The following is an 18864-nucleotide window of genomic DNA, read 5'->3' as shown; positions in this document are numbered from 1 at the left end:
TACCAACAAACACCTGATCTGGTTCTACTTCCACAACCTTCCCATCCTTCTACCAACACACAACTGATCTGGTTCTACTTCCACAACCCGCCCATCCTTCTACCAACACACACCTGATCTCGTTCTACTTCCACAACCTTCCCATCCTTCTACCAACACACCTCTGATCTGGTTCTACTTCCACAACCTGCCCATCCTTCTACCAACACACCTCTGATCTGGTTCTACTTCCACAACCTGCCCATCCTTCTACCAACACACCTCTGATCTGGTTCTACTTCCACAACCTGCCCATCCTTCTTCCAACACACACCTGATCTGGTTCTACTTCCACAACCTTCCCATCCTTCTACCAACACACACCTGATCTGGTTCTACTTCCACAACCTGCCCATCCTTCTACCAACACACACCTGATCTGGTTCCGCTTCCACAACCTTCCCATCCTTCTTCCAACACACACCTGATCTGGTTCTACTTCCACAACCTTCCCAGCCTTCTACCAACACACCTGATCTGGTTCCGCTTCCACAACCTTCCCATCCTTCTACCAACAAACACCTGATCTGGTTCTACTTCCACAACCTTCCCATCCTTCTACCAACACACACCTGATCTGGTTCTACTTCCACAACCTTCCCATCCTTCTACCAACACACACCTGATCTGGTTCTACTTCCACAACCTTCCCATCCTTCTACCAACACACACCTGATCTGTTCCGCTTCCACAACCTTCTACCAAGTCACACCTGATCTTGGGTACCATTAAGTAAGGGACCAACCAGTTAATATTCTTCAGGGAGGAAGGGTATGGGCTGGAATTCAAGAATTTTTGGGGACAAACCCATTTCATCGAAAAAATCCCAGGACCCTCAAGAACATCAAATGGTAGGTCTCTAACCTTCTACCAACACACATACCGGATCTGGAACCACCTTCGCCTACCATCCCAAGGGGTGCCATTAGGCCACCATCTATCAACAACCCCAAAAGACCCCATATCATTAGTACTGTACCGAATACCATGTACCACACCTCCAACACACACAACCATGGCTTTATTCCCCTTTTCCCAAAATATTTATTTCTGATCCCCCAAAACTATCCAAAATTTCTGTACAATCGCCATTAGTGATAAACAGCTCTACTCCTTCAAATATGTTTCCTCCTCCCAAGACAGCAAACACACTAACTAGGCTTGATCCGGTTTACCCAATACACTAAATATTAAAAGCCTAACATGGAGTTGCAGGAGTGACGCCAACACCCCAATGAGAGCCATCAGAGCCTGAGTGTGCTGACAGAAGATGGTGAAGGGAGAGTGTTTTGTACTCGCGATACCGATTGTAGCTGCTCCACAGTCCAATGTCCCTAGGCTGGTCTACTGCAGGGAGGCACAGACAGGCTGACCCTGGTACTGACTTTCATAGCAATTCCCAATCAGCACTGCTATAAGTCGATTTATTTCATTTTCTCCAGTACTGAGTAAAAAAAATAATGTCAATAAAATTCAAATTATGTTAAAAAAACAAACTATCATCCCTACCCTTGAAATTTCATCCTCCTAACCCCATGTCCTGCCATCCCCCCAACCAATTTTGAACCCCTTGTCTTCCGTCCCCAAACAATTAACACCTACCCCTCTCTCACCCAAAACAATTAACCATCTAGTCCTCTCACCCCAAAAAACTAACCACCTAGTCCTCCGTCCCCACAAACAATTAAGCACCTAGACCTCTCACCCCAAAAACTAACCACCTAGTCCTCTCACCCCCAAACAATTAAGCACCTAGTCCTCTCACCCCAAACAATTAACCACCTAGTCCTCTCTCACCCCCAAACAATTAACCACCTAGTCCTCTCACCCTAAACAATTAACCATCTAGTCTTCTCTCAACCCAAACAATTAACCACCTAGTCCTCTCACCCCCAAACAATTAACCACCTAGTCCTCTTACCCCAAACAATTAACCATCTAGTCCTCTTACCCCAAACAATTAACCACCTAGTCCTCTCACCCCATTCAATTAACCACCTAGTCCTCTAAACCCCAAACAATTAACCACCAAGTCCTCTCACCCTAAACAATTAACCACCAAGTCATCTCACCCTAAACAATTAACCACCAAGTCATCTCACCCTAAACAATTAACCACCAAGTCATCTCACCCTAAACAATTAACCACCTAGTCCTCTCACCCCAAACAATTAACCACCAAGTCTTTCCCCGACCAAAACAATTATTCTCTCATTGTCCTCCCCGAACAATCACCCTCCAGACCACCCACCCTCCAGACCACCCACCCACGCCTTGTAAGAGCAGTCAGCCTGTGCAGTGACTCTCCTGGAGATCCAGCCCCGAAGACTTAGAACTTTGCACCACGCCTCAAGTACTGGCCCCAAGACAAGCCTCATGTGGGGGCCAGTAAAGAAATAAAGTGGTTTGTTTGTTGGTTTCAGATAATTCATACACTGTTTTATAACTGAACAAGCATCAAGAATGCAGCATGTATTTTACACATATTGAAAAGAGGCCAAATCCTATTCTCTGAATAAAAGCATTTCTGTGGTAATTTCATCGATCAGTCAAAATCATCAGTTCACATAGAAATTATCACTAAACGAAGACATTGAATTTATATCAATGGAATTGTAGCCAGCACCCTTCAGACAGAGATTCTGGCTTATCGTACTATAACACATATTGAAAAGAGACAAAATCCTATTCTCTGAATAAAAGCATTTCTGTGGCAATTTCATCGATCAGTCAAAATCATCAGTTCACATAGAAATTATCACTAAACGAAGACATTGAATTTATATCAATGGAATTGTAGCCAGCACCCTTCAGACAGAGATTCTGGCTTATCATACTATAACACATATTGAAAAGAGACAAAATCCTATTCTCTGAATAAAAGCATTTCTGTGGCAATTTCATCGATCAGTCAAAATCATCAGTTAACATAGAAAATATCACTAAATGAGACATTGAATTTATATCAATGGAGTTGTAAGCAGCACCCTTCAGACAGAGATTCTGGCTAACAGTACTGTGTACAGTACAGTAACTGTGTGTGAGCCTCCCAGTACTGCCAGAATTACCAGCCCTACTTGCTGATAAACCTGTTGACAAAGTTGACTTAGCTGTAGATGATAACAATCAGCAGTCGTTCACTCTGTAATACCTAGCAGTAAAGTACAGAATACAAACAAAAAAAAAACCAGAAAAAAACCAGAAACAGTTGCTTTGAAAAAACCCAGTCAAACTTGAATATGTTTGGTTTCACTGGTATGCACTATTCTTGGAGATGATGGTTATGTATATAATATATAGATGTATATATATCTATATGTAAATGAGCCTTCAAAAGCAGAAATATGGATGATAATGAAACAAGAAAGAACAGATATGAGTGGTACCGTCTAGTTTTTATCCTACACAAGCTGTGATTGGTTATTTGTTCCCCCGGGCGATATGACTTTTATCATACACATGTAATATCCACTGTGCGTTTCTGTCAGATATGCCCAGGTTCCCGGCATATCACACCCTGCATAAAAATCCAACCAGACGCATATACAATATCCTGCCAACAATTCTGGTACATGGAACAAAGTAAATAGCAAAGGAGTTGTCTCCCTTGGCAGGTGAATCCCAGAGTGATTTCCCTTGGATCTGCACCAATTTGCAGGACATTCAAATGCAATAGTTCATGATCTACACTGTGAATATTTTTTTTCTAAAATTTACCAACTGTCCCCTCCCCCCCTTGCCCATCCCTTGTCCCCTGTTCCCCGCCTCTATCCCTACCCCCACAGCACGCCTCCTACACCTAGGACAAGATAAGAGGTAAATCACACAAGGAATCTGATGACTGTTTCGTCATGCCTGTTCCTGTGCCGAGGTCCGAGATGGAACAACGTTCCTTGATCCTGATTGGTCCGTTGAGGACACTAGAGGTAGCTATGGAGACAATGCGGCAACGTCTCCACAACACAGAAGAGGTAACCACGGCAACAGTGTCTGTAATACAGACGAGGTAACGACATCGTGGAGAGCTGCACCAACATGCTCTCTGATTGGCCGACAGCAGCAACAGCTCCTCACAGCGTTGTTGTGACAGCTCCTCACAGGGTTGTGGTGACAGCTCTTCACTGGGTGACAGATGCAACTGGATGCTGGATGTGGTTGTATGCAGTATGTCTCGACAGGGAATGACTCACTGTCCTTGCTCGGTAGTCTCGACGAGAAAAACTACAAATCAGCGTTCCCGCTTTCATGCACCAACACTGTAGATTCTTATGACCCATATTCCATTCGGGAGCATATCCTTCACCCTAACACTTTATACCAGCTCACTGTATCCCCCACAATGTGCAATTACTCCACTGGAATCATTCCGGAATCCATCGGAACCATCGCAGAATTCCAACGGAATCCCAACAGAAGCCAAACAATTCTGATTCAGAATCCAACCTGAAAGCTCACAAGATCCAAACAGGCATACAACTCCATCCTAATTTAAATCTCACGTACTCCATTGGAATTGTGTCCAGCCAGTTAGGGTCTGCAATGTTGCCTGTCCTGTTTATGCACGAGTCAAACCGCATGAGTCATTTCGCGTGAGTCGGTGTGGGAGTCTCGCTCGAGGTAGATTCCCGCCAATGGTCGGGATGTAGTGTTCATGCCCAAGACACAGTTACAATTCCTGATTATAAAGAAAACTTGCAGTGAGGTAAGAACTATACACATCGGTCTCTCAATGTTGTTGCAGCAGCTTCTCGACTAGTCTCTCCTAATATCATCAGTAGTTTCAAACATCTGTAATAATTGACATGAGACCTTTGAAAATATATTCGGGCTAAATTCCTTCTGTGGTACCTGAATCTGCTGTTGATATGGTAGAACTCGGACAGATGACACATTCCAAAGTCTCAACAAGAGTTACTTCCCTTGTTTAAAAAGACTTACAGGTTTAAAAGAGGAATCTCGTATTTGAGAAGATGGCTTGATACCAAGAGGTGTTAACACATTTGATACAAAGTTATCTATTCATGAAGGAGTTGTTTCCCTTGGATAGCAGATGTTCAGCCATATTTGTGTTAAACAACATTGAGGCACCGACATTGAGACGTCGACGTCATCACTTGTCACTATGGCAATAGTTAATTAGACGATGCCTCTGAGTGGTCAGAGTGAATAACTGACGACAATTAACCGGCTGCCGGATAGGGGATGGCAACATTGGCCATTCAGTCATGTCATCTCTGTACAGTGAGGTAGCAAGGAGCTGGGGTCAAGGTCACAGCTTAACATGCCGTGTCGTGGGTCAGCTGTGTCGTGATGTCGTCAGTCGTCGCTGTGTCGTCGGACATCTCTTTTGTGCCATCTGTTGATGTCGAGCGGCTGTCGCTGCCGGTGGAGTAGCTTCCGTCTCGCGGTGCCAGCAAGGCCAGAAGCTCTTCAGCCTAGGGGAACGGAAACGAGGGTAGTTTAAAAACAGCATTACAGTAAAATCACAGCATATCAGTTTAATGCAGAAGATTTGTGTGTTTTACACTATGAGCAACATCAAATGCCATCACACGAATGTACACACCATGCCATCAGGCACACACAAATGTACACACCATGCCATCAGGCACACACACATGTACACACCATGCCATCAGGCAAACACACATGTACACACCATGCCATCAGGCACACACCATGCCATCAGGCACATACACATGTACACACCATGCCATCAGGCACATACACATGTACACACCATGCCATCAGGCACATACACATGTACACACCATGCCATCAGGCACACACACATGTACACACCATGCCATCAGGCACACACACATGTACACACCATGCCATCAGGCACACACACATGTACACACCATGCCATCAGGCACACACACATGTACACACCATGCCATCAGGCACACACAGATGTACACACCATGCCATCAGGCACACACACATGTACACACCATGCCATCAGGCACACACAGATGTACACACCATGCCATCAGGCACACACAGATGTACACACCATGCCATCAGGCACAACAGTACACACCATGCCATCAGGCACACACACATGTACACACCATGCCATCAGGCACAACAGTACACACCATGCCATCAGGCACACACAGATGTACACACCATGCCATCAGGCACAACAGTACACACCATGCCATCAGGCACACACAGATGTACACACCATGCCATCAGGCACAACAGTACACACCATGCCATCAGGCACACATACATGTACACACCATGCCATCAGGCACACACACATGTACACACCATGCCATCAGGCACAACAGTACACACCATGCCATCAGGCACACACACATGTACACACCATGCCATCAGACACACACACGTACACACCATGCCATCAGGCACACACACATGTACACACCATGCCATCAGGCACAACAGTACACACCATGCCATCAGGCACACACACATGTACACACCATGCCATCAGGCACAACAGTACACACCATGCCATCAGGCACACACACATGTACACACCATGCCATCAGACACACACACATGTACACACCATGCCATCAGGCACACACACATGTACACACCATGCCATCAGACACACACACATGTACACACCATGCCATCAGACACACACACATGTACACACCATGCCATCAGACACACACGCATGTACACACCATGCCATCGGGCACACACAACCCCCTAACACGGTTGCTAGGAAACATACCTTAGTATTACATCCATCACTGTATACACAACCCCCGAACACAGTTGCTAGGAAACACACCTGAGTATTACACCCGTCGCTGTATACACGACCCCCTAACACGGTTGCTAGGAAATAAACCTGATTATTACACCTGTCGCTGTATACACAACCCCCTAACACAGTTGCTAGGAAACATACCTGAGTATTACACCCGTCGCTGTATACACGACCCCCAACAATGTTTGCTATGTGTGGATCTGTGTTACTTGTATCTTCTGTTTCCTTGGCAACAGGTACTTGTTCTGGTACTGTTCTGGGCGGAACTTTTTCTCTCTGAAAATAAGGAAACCGTTCCAGTACAGGACATGTACATACACCAAAAGTAACTGTTTCTTTGATATTGAGTATGGCGGCAATTTGACATAATGGTAGGTTTTGAGTTGATGTTATTGGAGTGAGTGAGTGAGTATGGTTTTACGCCGCTTTTAGCAGTATTCCAGCAATATCACGGCGGGGGACACCAGAAATGGGCTTCACACATTGTACCCATGTCAGGAATCGAACCCGGGTGTTCGGCATGACGAGCGAACGCTTTAACCACTAGGCTACCCGACCGCCCCTGATGTCATTGGAGTGCTTGAGTTACTTGTGAAGATACTTTTGTCATGATAACGTTTGTGATGTTTCCTGTCATGTTTGTGATGATGTTTGTGATGATGATGTTTGTGATGATGTTTACAATTACGTTTGTGATGTTTGTAATGATGTCATTTCTTTATGTGTTTGTTTGTTGTTTAAAGCAGCACTCAGCAACATTCCACCTACATGACATCAGTCTGTGAATAATCAAGGCTGGACCAGACAATCTGATGATGTAGGTGATGTCATTTGTGATGATGTTTACGATTATGTTTGTGATGTTTGTAATGATGTCATTTCCTTGTTTGTTGTTAAAAGAAGCACTCAGCAATATTCCACCTCCACCTGTAAATAATCGTGGCTGGACCAGACAATCTGATGATGCAGGTGATGATGTTGGAGGGGACTTACCTTGCAGGCACAAGTTGTGGGTGTGGATGGGGATCCAGCCTCGACAGCTATGGTCTGTGCAGCCTGACTCTCTGCCGCCAAGGCATGGTGTCTGTAGAACTGCCTGGGGAAACACACGCCACGCCTCCATTAGTTCATCGTTAGGGGTGGGATAAGGCAAAGGGTACATTATTGGTTCACGAGGACAAAATTAATGATATCTTATTTATGAAGCCTAAAAATACTGTCACAAATTTATCAGAGGTCATTTTCCATTCTATGAGTGAGTGAGTATATTTTAGCAATGTCACGGCGGGGGACACCAGAAATGGGCTTCACACATTGTACCCATTTCAGGAATCGAACCGGGCCTTCAGCTTGACGAGCGAACGCCTTAACCACTAGGCTACCCGACCGCCCCTCCATTCTATGAAACTTAGAAAGCAAAGCATGCACTTACTCGACAACTTGACTTATTTTAAGAGCAGTTATGGTTATTGATGTATATTCTATTGCCTATATGGACCTTCAACTACTTTGTATGTGGTGAGGTGAGGTGAAATTGGGTTTAACGTCGCGTCCAAGATTATTGCACTTATATAGCGACGTGCATGCACGTGTATGTGTGTGGCTGCTTGTACTAGTCCGGACTGATGCCGATTTATAGTGCTAGCTCACTGAGATACCATGCCGCAGTGTAACATGAATACCCCACTCAGACACAGTATACTGACTCCGAGCCGACCAGTCCTTGCTTTAGCCCCTTAATGCCGAGCGCCAGACAGGGTAACAACAAGTACAATCTTTTAACGTCTTTTTGTATGACGCGGCCTGGGATCGAACCCTGGACCTTCCGCTCTCCGGGCGGACGCTCTACCACAAGACCACGGAGGCGGTCTATTTTGTATGTAAATACCATAGGCCTGTGCCCTTCTCAGTGTCATGAAATAAAGACTGGTGAATAGGCCATAGTGAGTGAGTGAATGAAGTTTCGTGCTGCTTATCACCACTGTCGACAATATTCCAGGTATATGATGACAGCCTGCAAATAATCAAGTCTGGACTGGACAAACCAAGGATTGATATAATGAGCAGCAACCATTAATTGGGATCAATTCCAAATTTGTCAGTCACAGACTCAATCAGGATCAATTAGGGTCAGTCACAGACTCAATCAGGATCAGTCACAGACTCACTCAGTATCAATCACAGACTTAATGAGGATCCGTCACAGACTCACTCAGGATCAGTCACAGACTTAATAAGGATCAGTTAGGATCAGTCACAGACTTAATGAGGATCGGTCACAGACTCACTCAGGTTCGGTCACAGACTCACTCAGGATCAGTCTCAGACTCAATCAGGATCAGTCAGGATCAGCCATAGACTCAATTAGGATCAGTCACAGGCTCAATCAGGATCAGTCACAGACTCACTAAGATCAGTCTCAGACTCAATCAGGATCAGTCATAGACGCAATCAGGATCAGTTCTAGACTTAATGAAGATCAGTCTCAGACTCAATCAGGATCAGTCACAGACTCAATCAGGATCAGTCACAGACTCAATCAGGATCAGTCACAGACTCAATCAGGATCAGTCACAGGCTCAATCAGGATCAGTCTAAGACTCAATCAGGATAGTCACTTCACAAGTTGTAAGCTTTGAATGTTAGTAATCAGGCATTAACAATTGATCAGCTATGGGCAGAAATGACGCTATCAATGAGTGAGTAAGTACAGTTTTACGCCACTTTTAGCAATATTCCAGCAATATCATGGCGGGGGACACCAGAAATGGGCTTTACACACTGTACCCATGTGGGGAATCAAACCCGGGTCTTCAACATGACAAGCAAACACTTAAACCAGTAGACTACCCCATGTTATCAATGCTTCTCATCAACTCAATATCTGCCTGAACCAGGGAAGTCAGCTTTCTTCATTGATGCTACAGCATCTAAACTACCACTTTAAATACTGGCTATTGAAAACCGTCCCGTTATTCCCCGACTTAGAGGTCAGTGTCACCTCTGTTTGCAAAAGACAAGGATGATGGTGACGATGATGCTGGTGAGGCCAATAGCTGCCCCTCCTAGAATTCCAAGCTGCTGGTCCGATAGGGCTGGACGCTCTGCAATGTCAACATCACGTCATGTTTTATTTGGCTTATTGGTAGTGGAATGGATACAAAATGATCACACTTAAAAAATACTTAAACATATTCTCCAAATGCTTGCTACGCCCCAACCCATAGATTAGTGATCTCTGACGCTTGACAGTCAGAAGGTTTTTGGATTTCCTATCCTGAGAACCTTTTAGGTTAACAATAATTTGTTCCTGAAACTACTGGAAAATATAGATTTGACAACTTTTTCACAATTTTCTCACTTGACCTGCTGAAGGACTTTGAAAAATGTTTTGTGGATAGAAATTAAATTCTTCCGCTCCAGTTGTGCTACCTGCTGTAGAAAAGTTCTCCATGTGGACAATGAGCTTGGTGGATGGAATCCCCTTTCCTGCCCCATTACATGCTTGTACACGGAAGTAGTACGTCCTGGCAGTCAGGTTCTGCACCACCGCAGCTGTGTCCTGCCCTGAAACATGAACACACGACTCTTACTACCATGGAACATGGATACACAAATCTTACATCCCTGGAACATGGATACACAAATCTTACATCCCTGGAACATGGATACACAACTCTTATTACCCTGGAACATGGATAAACAAATCTTACATCCCTGGAACATGGATACACAACTCTTTCATCCCTGGAACATGGATACACAAATCTTACATCCCTGGAACATGGATACACAACTCTTATTACCCTGGAACATGGATAAACAAATCTTACATCCCTGGAACATGGATACACAACTCTTTCATCCCTGGAACATGGATACACAAATCTTACATCTTTGGAACATGGATACACAACTCTTACATCCTTGGAACATGGATACACAACTCTTACATCCTTGGAACATGGATACACAAATATCACAGCCCTGGAACATGGATACACAAATCTTACATCCTTGGAACATGAATACACAACTCTTCCTACCCTGGAACATGGATTCACAACTCTTAGTACCCTTGGAACATGGATACACAACTCTTACATCCTTGGAACATGGATACACAACTCTTCCTACCCTGGAACATGGATACACAACTCTTCCTACCCTGGAACATGGATACACAACTCTTACATCCTTGAAACATGGATACACAACTCTTACAGCCCTGGAACATGGATACACAAATATGACAGCCCTGGAACCAGGATACACAAATATGACATTCTGGTAAACAAGCTCCTTCCCAGCGCATGACACCTTCATTACACACTCGGTTACACCGCTGCAGTCAGAATCTTGAAATTTGCCCTCTAACACCAAATATGGAAACATTTATACTTTTGTTCACGTCTTTGGGAATGTGATCATTGAGAATTTTGAAAAGGTTTACAACTGACCAGATTTCCCAGATGAATTTACCTTTTTATTTGTTTAATCGGATTGGTTCGCGCTTGCAGACTAACAGAAAATCACCCTTACATTCTTACTATACCATTTACATGATAGTTGAAATGAAATAAATTCAAATTGACAAAGAAAATAATTCAGCGCATGCAAGTTCAACTCCAAGCATGGTTGTGGCCACCTATCACAGTGGGGAGCTTTGAATGGTTGCAGCAATAGTATAGAGAGCTCCGCGAAAGGGCTATCGCTGTGAGGAGCTTGTTAGGACACCTTCAAACGGTTGTATTTCCCTGGAATTTGTACCAAGTCTTTTAACATGTGACCTACCAGCCTGGTACAGTTCAGTCCATGGTGGGTGCTGAATCACCTCGACGTTGTAGGAGATGACATGGCCTTTGATGTTGCCGTTGGGGTGGTGAGGTGGTTTCCACTGTAGCTGCACCTCCCCAGGGGAGATAACTACTGCCTCAACGTTCTCCGGGGGAGAGGGCACTGAAACAGCAGTGAGTGAGTGAGTGAGTGAGTGAGTGAGTGAGTGAGTGAGTGGACTAACGACTCTATACATAGTCCAATCAAAATTGCGAACTCATGCAGATTTCGGTCGACTGCAGGATTTGCAAAGCACGTGCACCGCCAACTCTTCAACAGATATTTTCTAAATCTTTTCATGTTTTTAATCAATGTGCTCACGTGATTTGATGCACTTCGCCATGTAAGACTCGTTTTATCTCAATATAGATCTTGATTATCGATCAGATTGTCTTGACTAGGCGCCACCGTTTTGTTTGAAACAAATGCAAGTGGTACGAGAGGTGGAATCTGATTGGTCAATAGGAGAGACCAAGTTATTAAGAGGGAAATGTCTCGTGAGATGCTCCATTAGATGTAATTCCGTAATGCAGATAAATACGATGGCTGAACGATCACATCCCTAAGTGGGAGAGATATGACATTTGGTGTAAGGAGAAAAGGAACAGATAATCAACTTGAGGATTGTGACATTATGCGGGAAATACCCAACTTAACCCACATGTTCATAAAATGGACATGTCCGACATTCCCGAGGTCGGATTCTATTCAGGGAGTCATCATTATTAAAATTTGGGTAAATATTTTTAAAGCTTGTACATTTTATCAACATCCTTAAAGAGGCAGTACATAATTTTGATTCCTCATATAAGAAATAAACAACACATGGTCCTTGTTTATTGAACAATAAAACACTCGGGGCCCTGTCCTTCATTGTTTATTCTTCCTGCAGTGTTTTATTGTACGACAAACAACTGCCTCATCATTTATTTTGTAAATAGACAATCCTACATTAAACAACTACGAGATGAGTGAGTGAGTGAGTGAGTGAGTGAGTGAGAGCGTATGGTTTTACGCCACTTTTAGCAATATTCCAGCAATATCACAGCAGGGGACACCAGAAATGGGCTTCACCAATTGTACCCATGTGGGGAATCGAACCCGGGTCTTCGCCGTGACAAGCCAACGCTTTAACCACGAGGCTACCCGACAGTGAGTGAGTGAGTGAGTATGGTTTTACGCCGCTTTTAGCAATATTCCAGCAATATCACGGCGGGGGACACCAGAAATGGGCTTCACACATTGTACCTATGTCGGGAATCGAACCCAGGTCTTCGGCGTGACGAGCTACCCGACAGCCCCAGCATTATGTACCTTCCTAATAAGTAACAAAGGCCTGGAAGCCTGACGTTTATAAGGATAAAATGTCCACATTACAGAGATCTATGGTAGAATGGTAGCAGCACCATAGCAACACTTACCATCCTCGAGTGTGCGCACGACGACGGGTTCGCTAAACTGGGATCTGCGGTCGTCGAAGACGGCGCACACGGAGATGTTGTAGAAGGTAAAGGGTTCAAGGTTGGACAGCGATGCCTCCTGGCTATGTCTGTGACAATGAAGAGTGAGTGAGTGAGTGAGTGTGTTGGGTTTAACACTGCTTTGATCAGTAAAAGGTGAAACCTAAGTGAACGGGTATTGTAAACCTAGAAACTTAATCCGCACAGCAAATTGTGCTGCTTCAGAAGAGTCATCTGTGACTCTGCCATTATAAGGTTTAATGTCAACAATGAAATCCTATACCGTAATCAATGTAATAAGCACCCCTCTCCAATAAGCGCCAACGGCGATATTTCCTAATATATTGGCTAGTGAACAATCTCAATTAGCACCACTTCCAGAAGATCAATGTACACAAGATTTATTTATTCGTGTATTACACGCACTCGCGTGTTATAAGCACCCTTAATTATGGGCAATTAAATCCTGGAAAAATATCCGTCGTATATAAACATTTCAGGCTGTCAGCATAAACCACGAAATTTACAATCTTTCAACTCTGTTTTTTTCCACCAAATTAATATTCTCATAAGAGCCCCCTATTTCTGATTTTGAGAGAGCCCTGGGGGCTTATTACGTCAAATATGGTATCTCTGTAATTTACATGGATAATTGCATTCCTGTCAACCCTCTTAATTTGATGTCATATTTACGCGATAAAATCATTCAATGGTGATTTAAATGTGTATAATTTAAGGAGTAAAGTATTTTCATTTCATCAATTGTGTCCTTTCAAAGTAGACCGATCAACATAGCCATGAATGATGTAAACTGATAAAGATATTGGACAGAGAAGAGTTTCCACAGTTCCAAATTAGTAATGAACCAAGACAACAATGGTAGAGAGAGCGAGTGAGTATGGTTTTACGCCGCTTTTAGCAATATTCCAGCAATATCACGGCGTGGGACACCAGAAATGGGCTTCACACATTGTACCCATGTCAGGAATCGAACCGGGTCTTCGGTGTGACAAGCGAACGCTTTAACCACTAGGCTACCCGACTGCCCCCAACAATGGTAGAGGTGGCTGTGAGGTTAAATGGGGTTTATAATTCCGAACCTTCCGCTCTCCTAACGGACACGGAGGTGGTTTAGAGGTGGTCGTCACAACTCACGTCATAAAGGTCTTCTCATCCTTGGAGCATCGATGTTCCAAGTTGATGGGCTTGTAGCGGACAATGTAGTGAGTGACGTCGTTGCTGTTGTCCCCGAGGTAGTTCCACGTGATGGAGATGACGTTGGGGAGGAGGGCGTTGCCAGTCAGCTGACTTGGAACATCGTGGTTGCTTCTATTGGACAACGTATGGAAGATGCTGGTGACAAAGGCAATCTTCTGATGCTCGTGCTCCCCCAGAACGAAGAACTGGTACGTCGTGTCAGGCTCTGAAAAATACACCAGCAGCATGGATTTGTTGATTTGTTGTTTAACGCTGCACTCAGCAATATTACAGCTATATGACGGCAGTCTGTAAATAATCGAGTCTGGACCAGACAATCCAGTGATTGACATCATTAGCATCGATCCACGCAATTGGGATCAATGACATGCATCAACCAAGTCAGCGAGCCTGACCACCCGATCCCGTCAGTCGCCTTTTACGACAAGAGTAGTCACCATTTACGGCAAGCATGGATAGCTGAAGACCTATTCTACCCTGGAATCTTCACGGGTCCCCATCACAGAGGAGGGACGAGGTTCCAACTGACCTAGGGACATGAATGTGATGTCTCTGCGGTAGATGTCCAGGCTGTACATCTGCATGCCGTCACTCTGCTTCAGGTTGCGCAGGAAGATGACCTGTTTAGACAGGCGTAGTTTCCGTGGATACAGCCAGCTCACTTTGGTGGTCGTCATGTTGACCTCATCCACGGTCACATTCAGGTACACATGGCCTGCAGGTCAAGGTCAAGGTCATCAGTTAAAACAGTTTGTTGTTGTTGTTGTTGGTTTGTTGTTTAACGCCGCACTCAGCAATATTCCAGCTATATGACAGCGGTCTGTAAATAATCGAGTATGGACCAGACAATCCAGTGATAAATACCATGATCATGGATCCACACAATTGGGATATGATGATATGCACCAACCAAGTCAGTGAGCCTGACAATCCGATCCTGTTAGTCGCCTCTTACGACAAGCATAGTCACCTCTTACAGCAAAGATTGGGTTGCTGAAGACCTATTCTACCCCGAATCTTCACGGGTACTAGTTTTACCTATAGTGGTCCCCTAGTTATCCCAGGTCCCAGGCAGGCATTTCTGCATCTTTTGTAAATTTGAATGAGGCACTTCAAGTAACACTACCTATCTGCTAGGTCAAGGTAAATGTCGAATCTAGGAGATTGTCAACAGCTTGTAGACCTCAAACAGTTGCACACATGTTAAACTGTCGTCTTATCGGAGACAGTTGTCTTTATCTCGGACAGATGTCCCTATCTCAGACAGATGTCCTTATCTCAGACAGATGTCCCTATCTCACACAGATGTCCCTGTCTCCAACAGTTGTCCCTATCTCAGACAGATGTCCCTATCTCAGGCAGATGTCCTTAACTCAGACATGTCTTTATCTCAGACAGATGTCCTTATCTCAGACAGTTGTCCCTATCTCAGACAGATGTCCTTATCTCAGACAGTTGTCCCTATCTCAGACAGATGTCCCTATCTCAGGCAGATGTCCTTAACTCAGACATGTCCCTATCTCAGACAGATGTCCTTATCTCAGACAGTTGTCCCTATCTCAGACAGATGTCCTTATCTCAGACAGATGTCCTTATCTCAGACAGTTGTCCCTATCTCAGACAAATGTCCCTAACTCAGACAGATGTCCCTATCTCAGGCAGATGTCCCTATCTCCAACAGTTGTCCCTATCTCAGGCAGATGTCCCTATCTCAGACAAATGTCCCTAACTCAGACAGTTGTCCCTATCTCAGACAGATGTCCCTATCTCAGACATGTCCCTATCTCAGACAGTTGTCCTTATCTCAGACAAATGTCCCTAACTCAGACAGATGTCCCTATTTCAGACAGATGTCCTTATCTCAGACATGTCCCTATCTCAGACAGATGTCCCTATCTCAGACAGTTGTCCCTATCTCAGACAGATGTCCTTATCTCAGACAGATGTCCTTATCTCAGACAGTTGTCCCTATCTCAGACAAATGTCCCTAACTCAGACAGATGTCCCTATCTCAGGCAGATGTCCCTATCTCCAACAGTTGTCCCTATCTCAGGCAGATGTCCCTATCTCAGACAAATGTCCCTAACTCAGACAGTTGTCCCTATCTCAGACAGATGTCCCTATCTCAGACATGTCCCTATCTCAGACAGTTGTCCCTATCTCAGACAAATGTCCCTAACTCAGACAGATGTCCCTATTTCAGACAGATGTCCTTATCTCAGACATGTCCCTATCTCAGACAGATGTCCCTATCTCAGACAGATGTCCTTATCTCAGACATGTCCCTATCTCAGACAGATGTCCCTATCTCAGACATGTCTTTATCTCAGACAAATGTCCTTGTCTCAGACAGATGTCCCTATCTCAGACAGATGTCCTTATCTCAGACAGATGTCCCTATCTCAGACAGATGTCTTTATCTCAGACAGATGTCCCTATCTCAGACAGATGTCCTTATCTCAGACAGATGTCCCTCTCTCACACAGATGTCCCTATCTCCAACAGTTGTCCCTATCTCAGACAGATGTCCCTATCTCAAACAGTTGTCCCTATCTCAGACAGATGTCCTTATCTCAGACAGATGTCCTTATCTCAGACATGTCCCTATCTCAGACAGATGTCCCTATCTCAAACAGTTGTCCCTATCTCAGACAGATGTCCCTATCTCAAACAGTTGTCCCTATCTCAAACAGTTGTCCCTATCTCAAACAGTTGTCCCTATCTCAGACAGATGTCCCTATCTCAAACAGTTGTCCCTATCTCAAACAGTTGTCCCTATCTCAGACAGATGTCCCTATCTCAAACAGTTGTCCCTATCTCAAACAGTTGTCCCTATCTCAAACAGTTGTCCCTATCTCAGACAGTTGTCCCTATCTCAGACAGATGTCCCTATCTCAGACATGTCCCTATCTCAGACATGTCCCTATCTCAGACAAATGTCCCTATCTCAAACAGTTGTCCCTATCTCAAACAGATGTCCCTATCTCAAACAGTTGTCCCTATCTCAAACAGTTGTCCCTATCTCAAACAGTTGTCCCTATCTCAGACAGATGTCCCTATCTCAAACAGTTGTCCCTATCTCAAACAGTTGTCCCTATCTCAAACAGTTGTCCCTATCTCAGACAGATGTCCCTATCTCAAACAGTTGTCCCTATCTCAAACAGTTGTCCCTATCTCAGACAGATGTCCCTATCTCAAACAGTTGTCCCTATCTCAAACAGTTGTCCCTATCTCAAACAGTTGTCCCTATCTCAGACAGATGTCCCTATCTCAAACAGTTGTCCCTATCTCAAACAGATGTCCCTATCTCAAACAGTTGTCCCTATCTCAAACAGTTGTCCCTATCTCAAACAGTTGTCCCTATCTCAAACAGTTGTCCCTATCTCAGACAGATGTCCTTATCTCAGACATGTCCCTATCTCAGACATGTCTTTATCTCAAACGGATGTCCCTATCTCAAACAGATGTCCCTATCTCAAACGGATGTCCCTATCTCAAACAGATGTCCCTATCTCAAACAGTTGTCCCTATCTCAAACAGTTGTCCCTATCTCAAACAGTTGTCCCTATCTCAAACAGTTGTCCCTATCTCAGACAGATGTCCTTATCTCAGACATGTCCCTATCTCAGACAGTTGTCCCTATCTCAAACAGTTGTCCCTATCTCAAACAGTTGTCCCTATCTCAGACAGATGTCCCTATCTCAGACAGATGTCCTTATCTCAGACATGTCCTTATCTCAGACAGATGTCCCTATCTCAGACAGATGTCCTTATCTCAGACATGTCTTTATCTCAGACAGATGTCCCTATCTCAGACAGTTGTCCTTATCTCAAACAGTTGTCCCTATCTCAAACAGTTGTCCCTATCTCAAACAGTTGTCCCTATCTCAGACAGATGTCCTTATCTCAGACATGTCCCTATCTCAGACAGTTGTCCCTATCTCAAACAGTTGTCCCTATCTCAAACAGTTGTCCCTATCTCAAACAGTTGTCCCTATCTCAGACAGATGTCCTTATCTCAGACATGTCCCTATCTCAGACAGATGTCCCTATCTCAGACAGATGTCCCTATCTCAGACATGTCCCTATCTCAGACAGATGTCCCTATCTCAGACAGATGTCCCTATCTCAGACAGATGTCCCTATCTCAAACAGTTGTCCCTATCTCAAACAGTTGTCCCTATCTCAAACAGTTGTCCCTATCTCAGACAGATGTCCTTATCTCAGACATGTCCCTATCTCAGACAGATGTCCCTATCTCAGACAGATGTCCCTATCTCAGACAGATGTCCCTATCTCAGACATGTCCCTATCTCAGACAGATGTCCCTATCTCAGACAGATGTCCCTATCTCAGACAGATGTCCTTATCTCAGACATGTCCCTATCTCAGACAGATGTCCTTATCTCAGACATGTCCCTATCTCAGACAGATGTCCCTATCTCAGACAGATGTCCCTATCTCAGACAGATGTCCTTATCTCAGACAGATGTCCCTATCTCAGACAGATGTCCTTATCTCAGACATGTCCCTATCTCAGACAGATGTCCC

General features: G+C 44.4%; 1 protein-coding gene across 1 annotated transcript in view; it reads right to left on the bottom strand.

Moving 5' to 3' along the window:
* The window catches only part of LOC139461154 (protogenin-like), a 95254-nt gene that overhangs the window by 5676 nt on the left and 70714 nt on the right, over nucleotides 1–18864 (bottom strand). The window contains exons 13-24 of the mRNA XM_071242716.1: nucleotides 14843–15028; nucleotides 14251–14518; nucleotides 13057–13184; nucleotides 11594–11758; nucleotides 10232–10366; nucleotides 9801–9903; nucleotides 7793–7895; nucleotides 6941–7075; nucleotides 2069–5474; nucleotides 1792–1821; nucleotides 560–1699; nucleotides 12–511 (exon numbers count right to left, since the gene is read on the bottom strand). Coding sequence (XP_071098817.1) covers nucleotides 5316–5474; nucleotides 6941–7075; nucleotides 7793–7895; nucleotides 9801–9903; nucleotides 10232–10366; nucleotides 11594–11758; nucleotides 13057–13184; nucleotides 14251–14518; nucleotides 14843–15028 — 1382 coding nt within the window. The 3' untranslated portion in view covers nucleotides 12–511; nucleotides 560–1699; nucleotides 1792–1821; nucleotides 2069–5315. The remainder of the gene's footprint in view (nucleotides 1–11; nucleotides 512–559; nucleotides 1700–1791; nucleotides 1822–2068; nucleotides 5475–6940; nucleotides 7076–7792; nucleotides 7896–9800; nucleotides 9904–10231; nucleotides 10367–11593; nucleotides 11759–13056; nucleotides 13185–14250; nucleotides 14519–14842; nucleotides 15029–18864) is intronic.

This window comes from Haliotis cracherodii, unplaced genomic scaffold (assembly GCF_022045235.1).
Source record: "Haliotis cracherodii isolate W230 unplaced genomic scaffold, xgHalCrac1.p SCAF_14, whole genome shotgun sequence".
Classification (NCBI taxonomy): Eukaryota; Metazoa; Mollusca; class Gastropoda; order Lepetellida; family Haliotidae; genus Haliotis; species Haliotis cracherodii.
The sequence above is the reverse complement of the archived record's forward strand: the minus strand, read 5'-3'. Positions and strand labels throughout refer to the sequence as shown.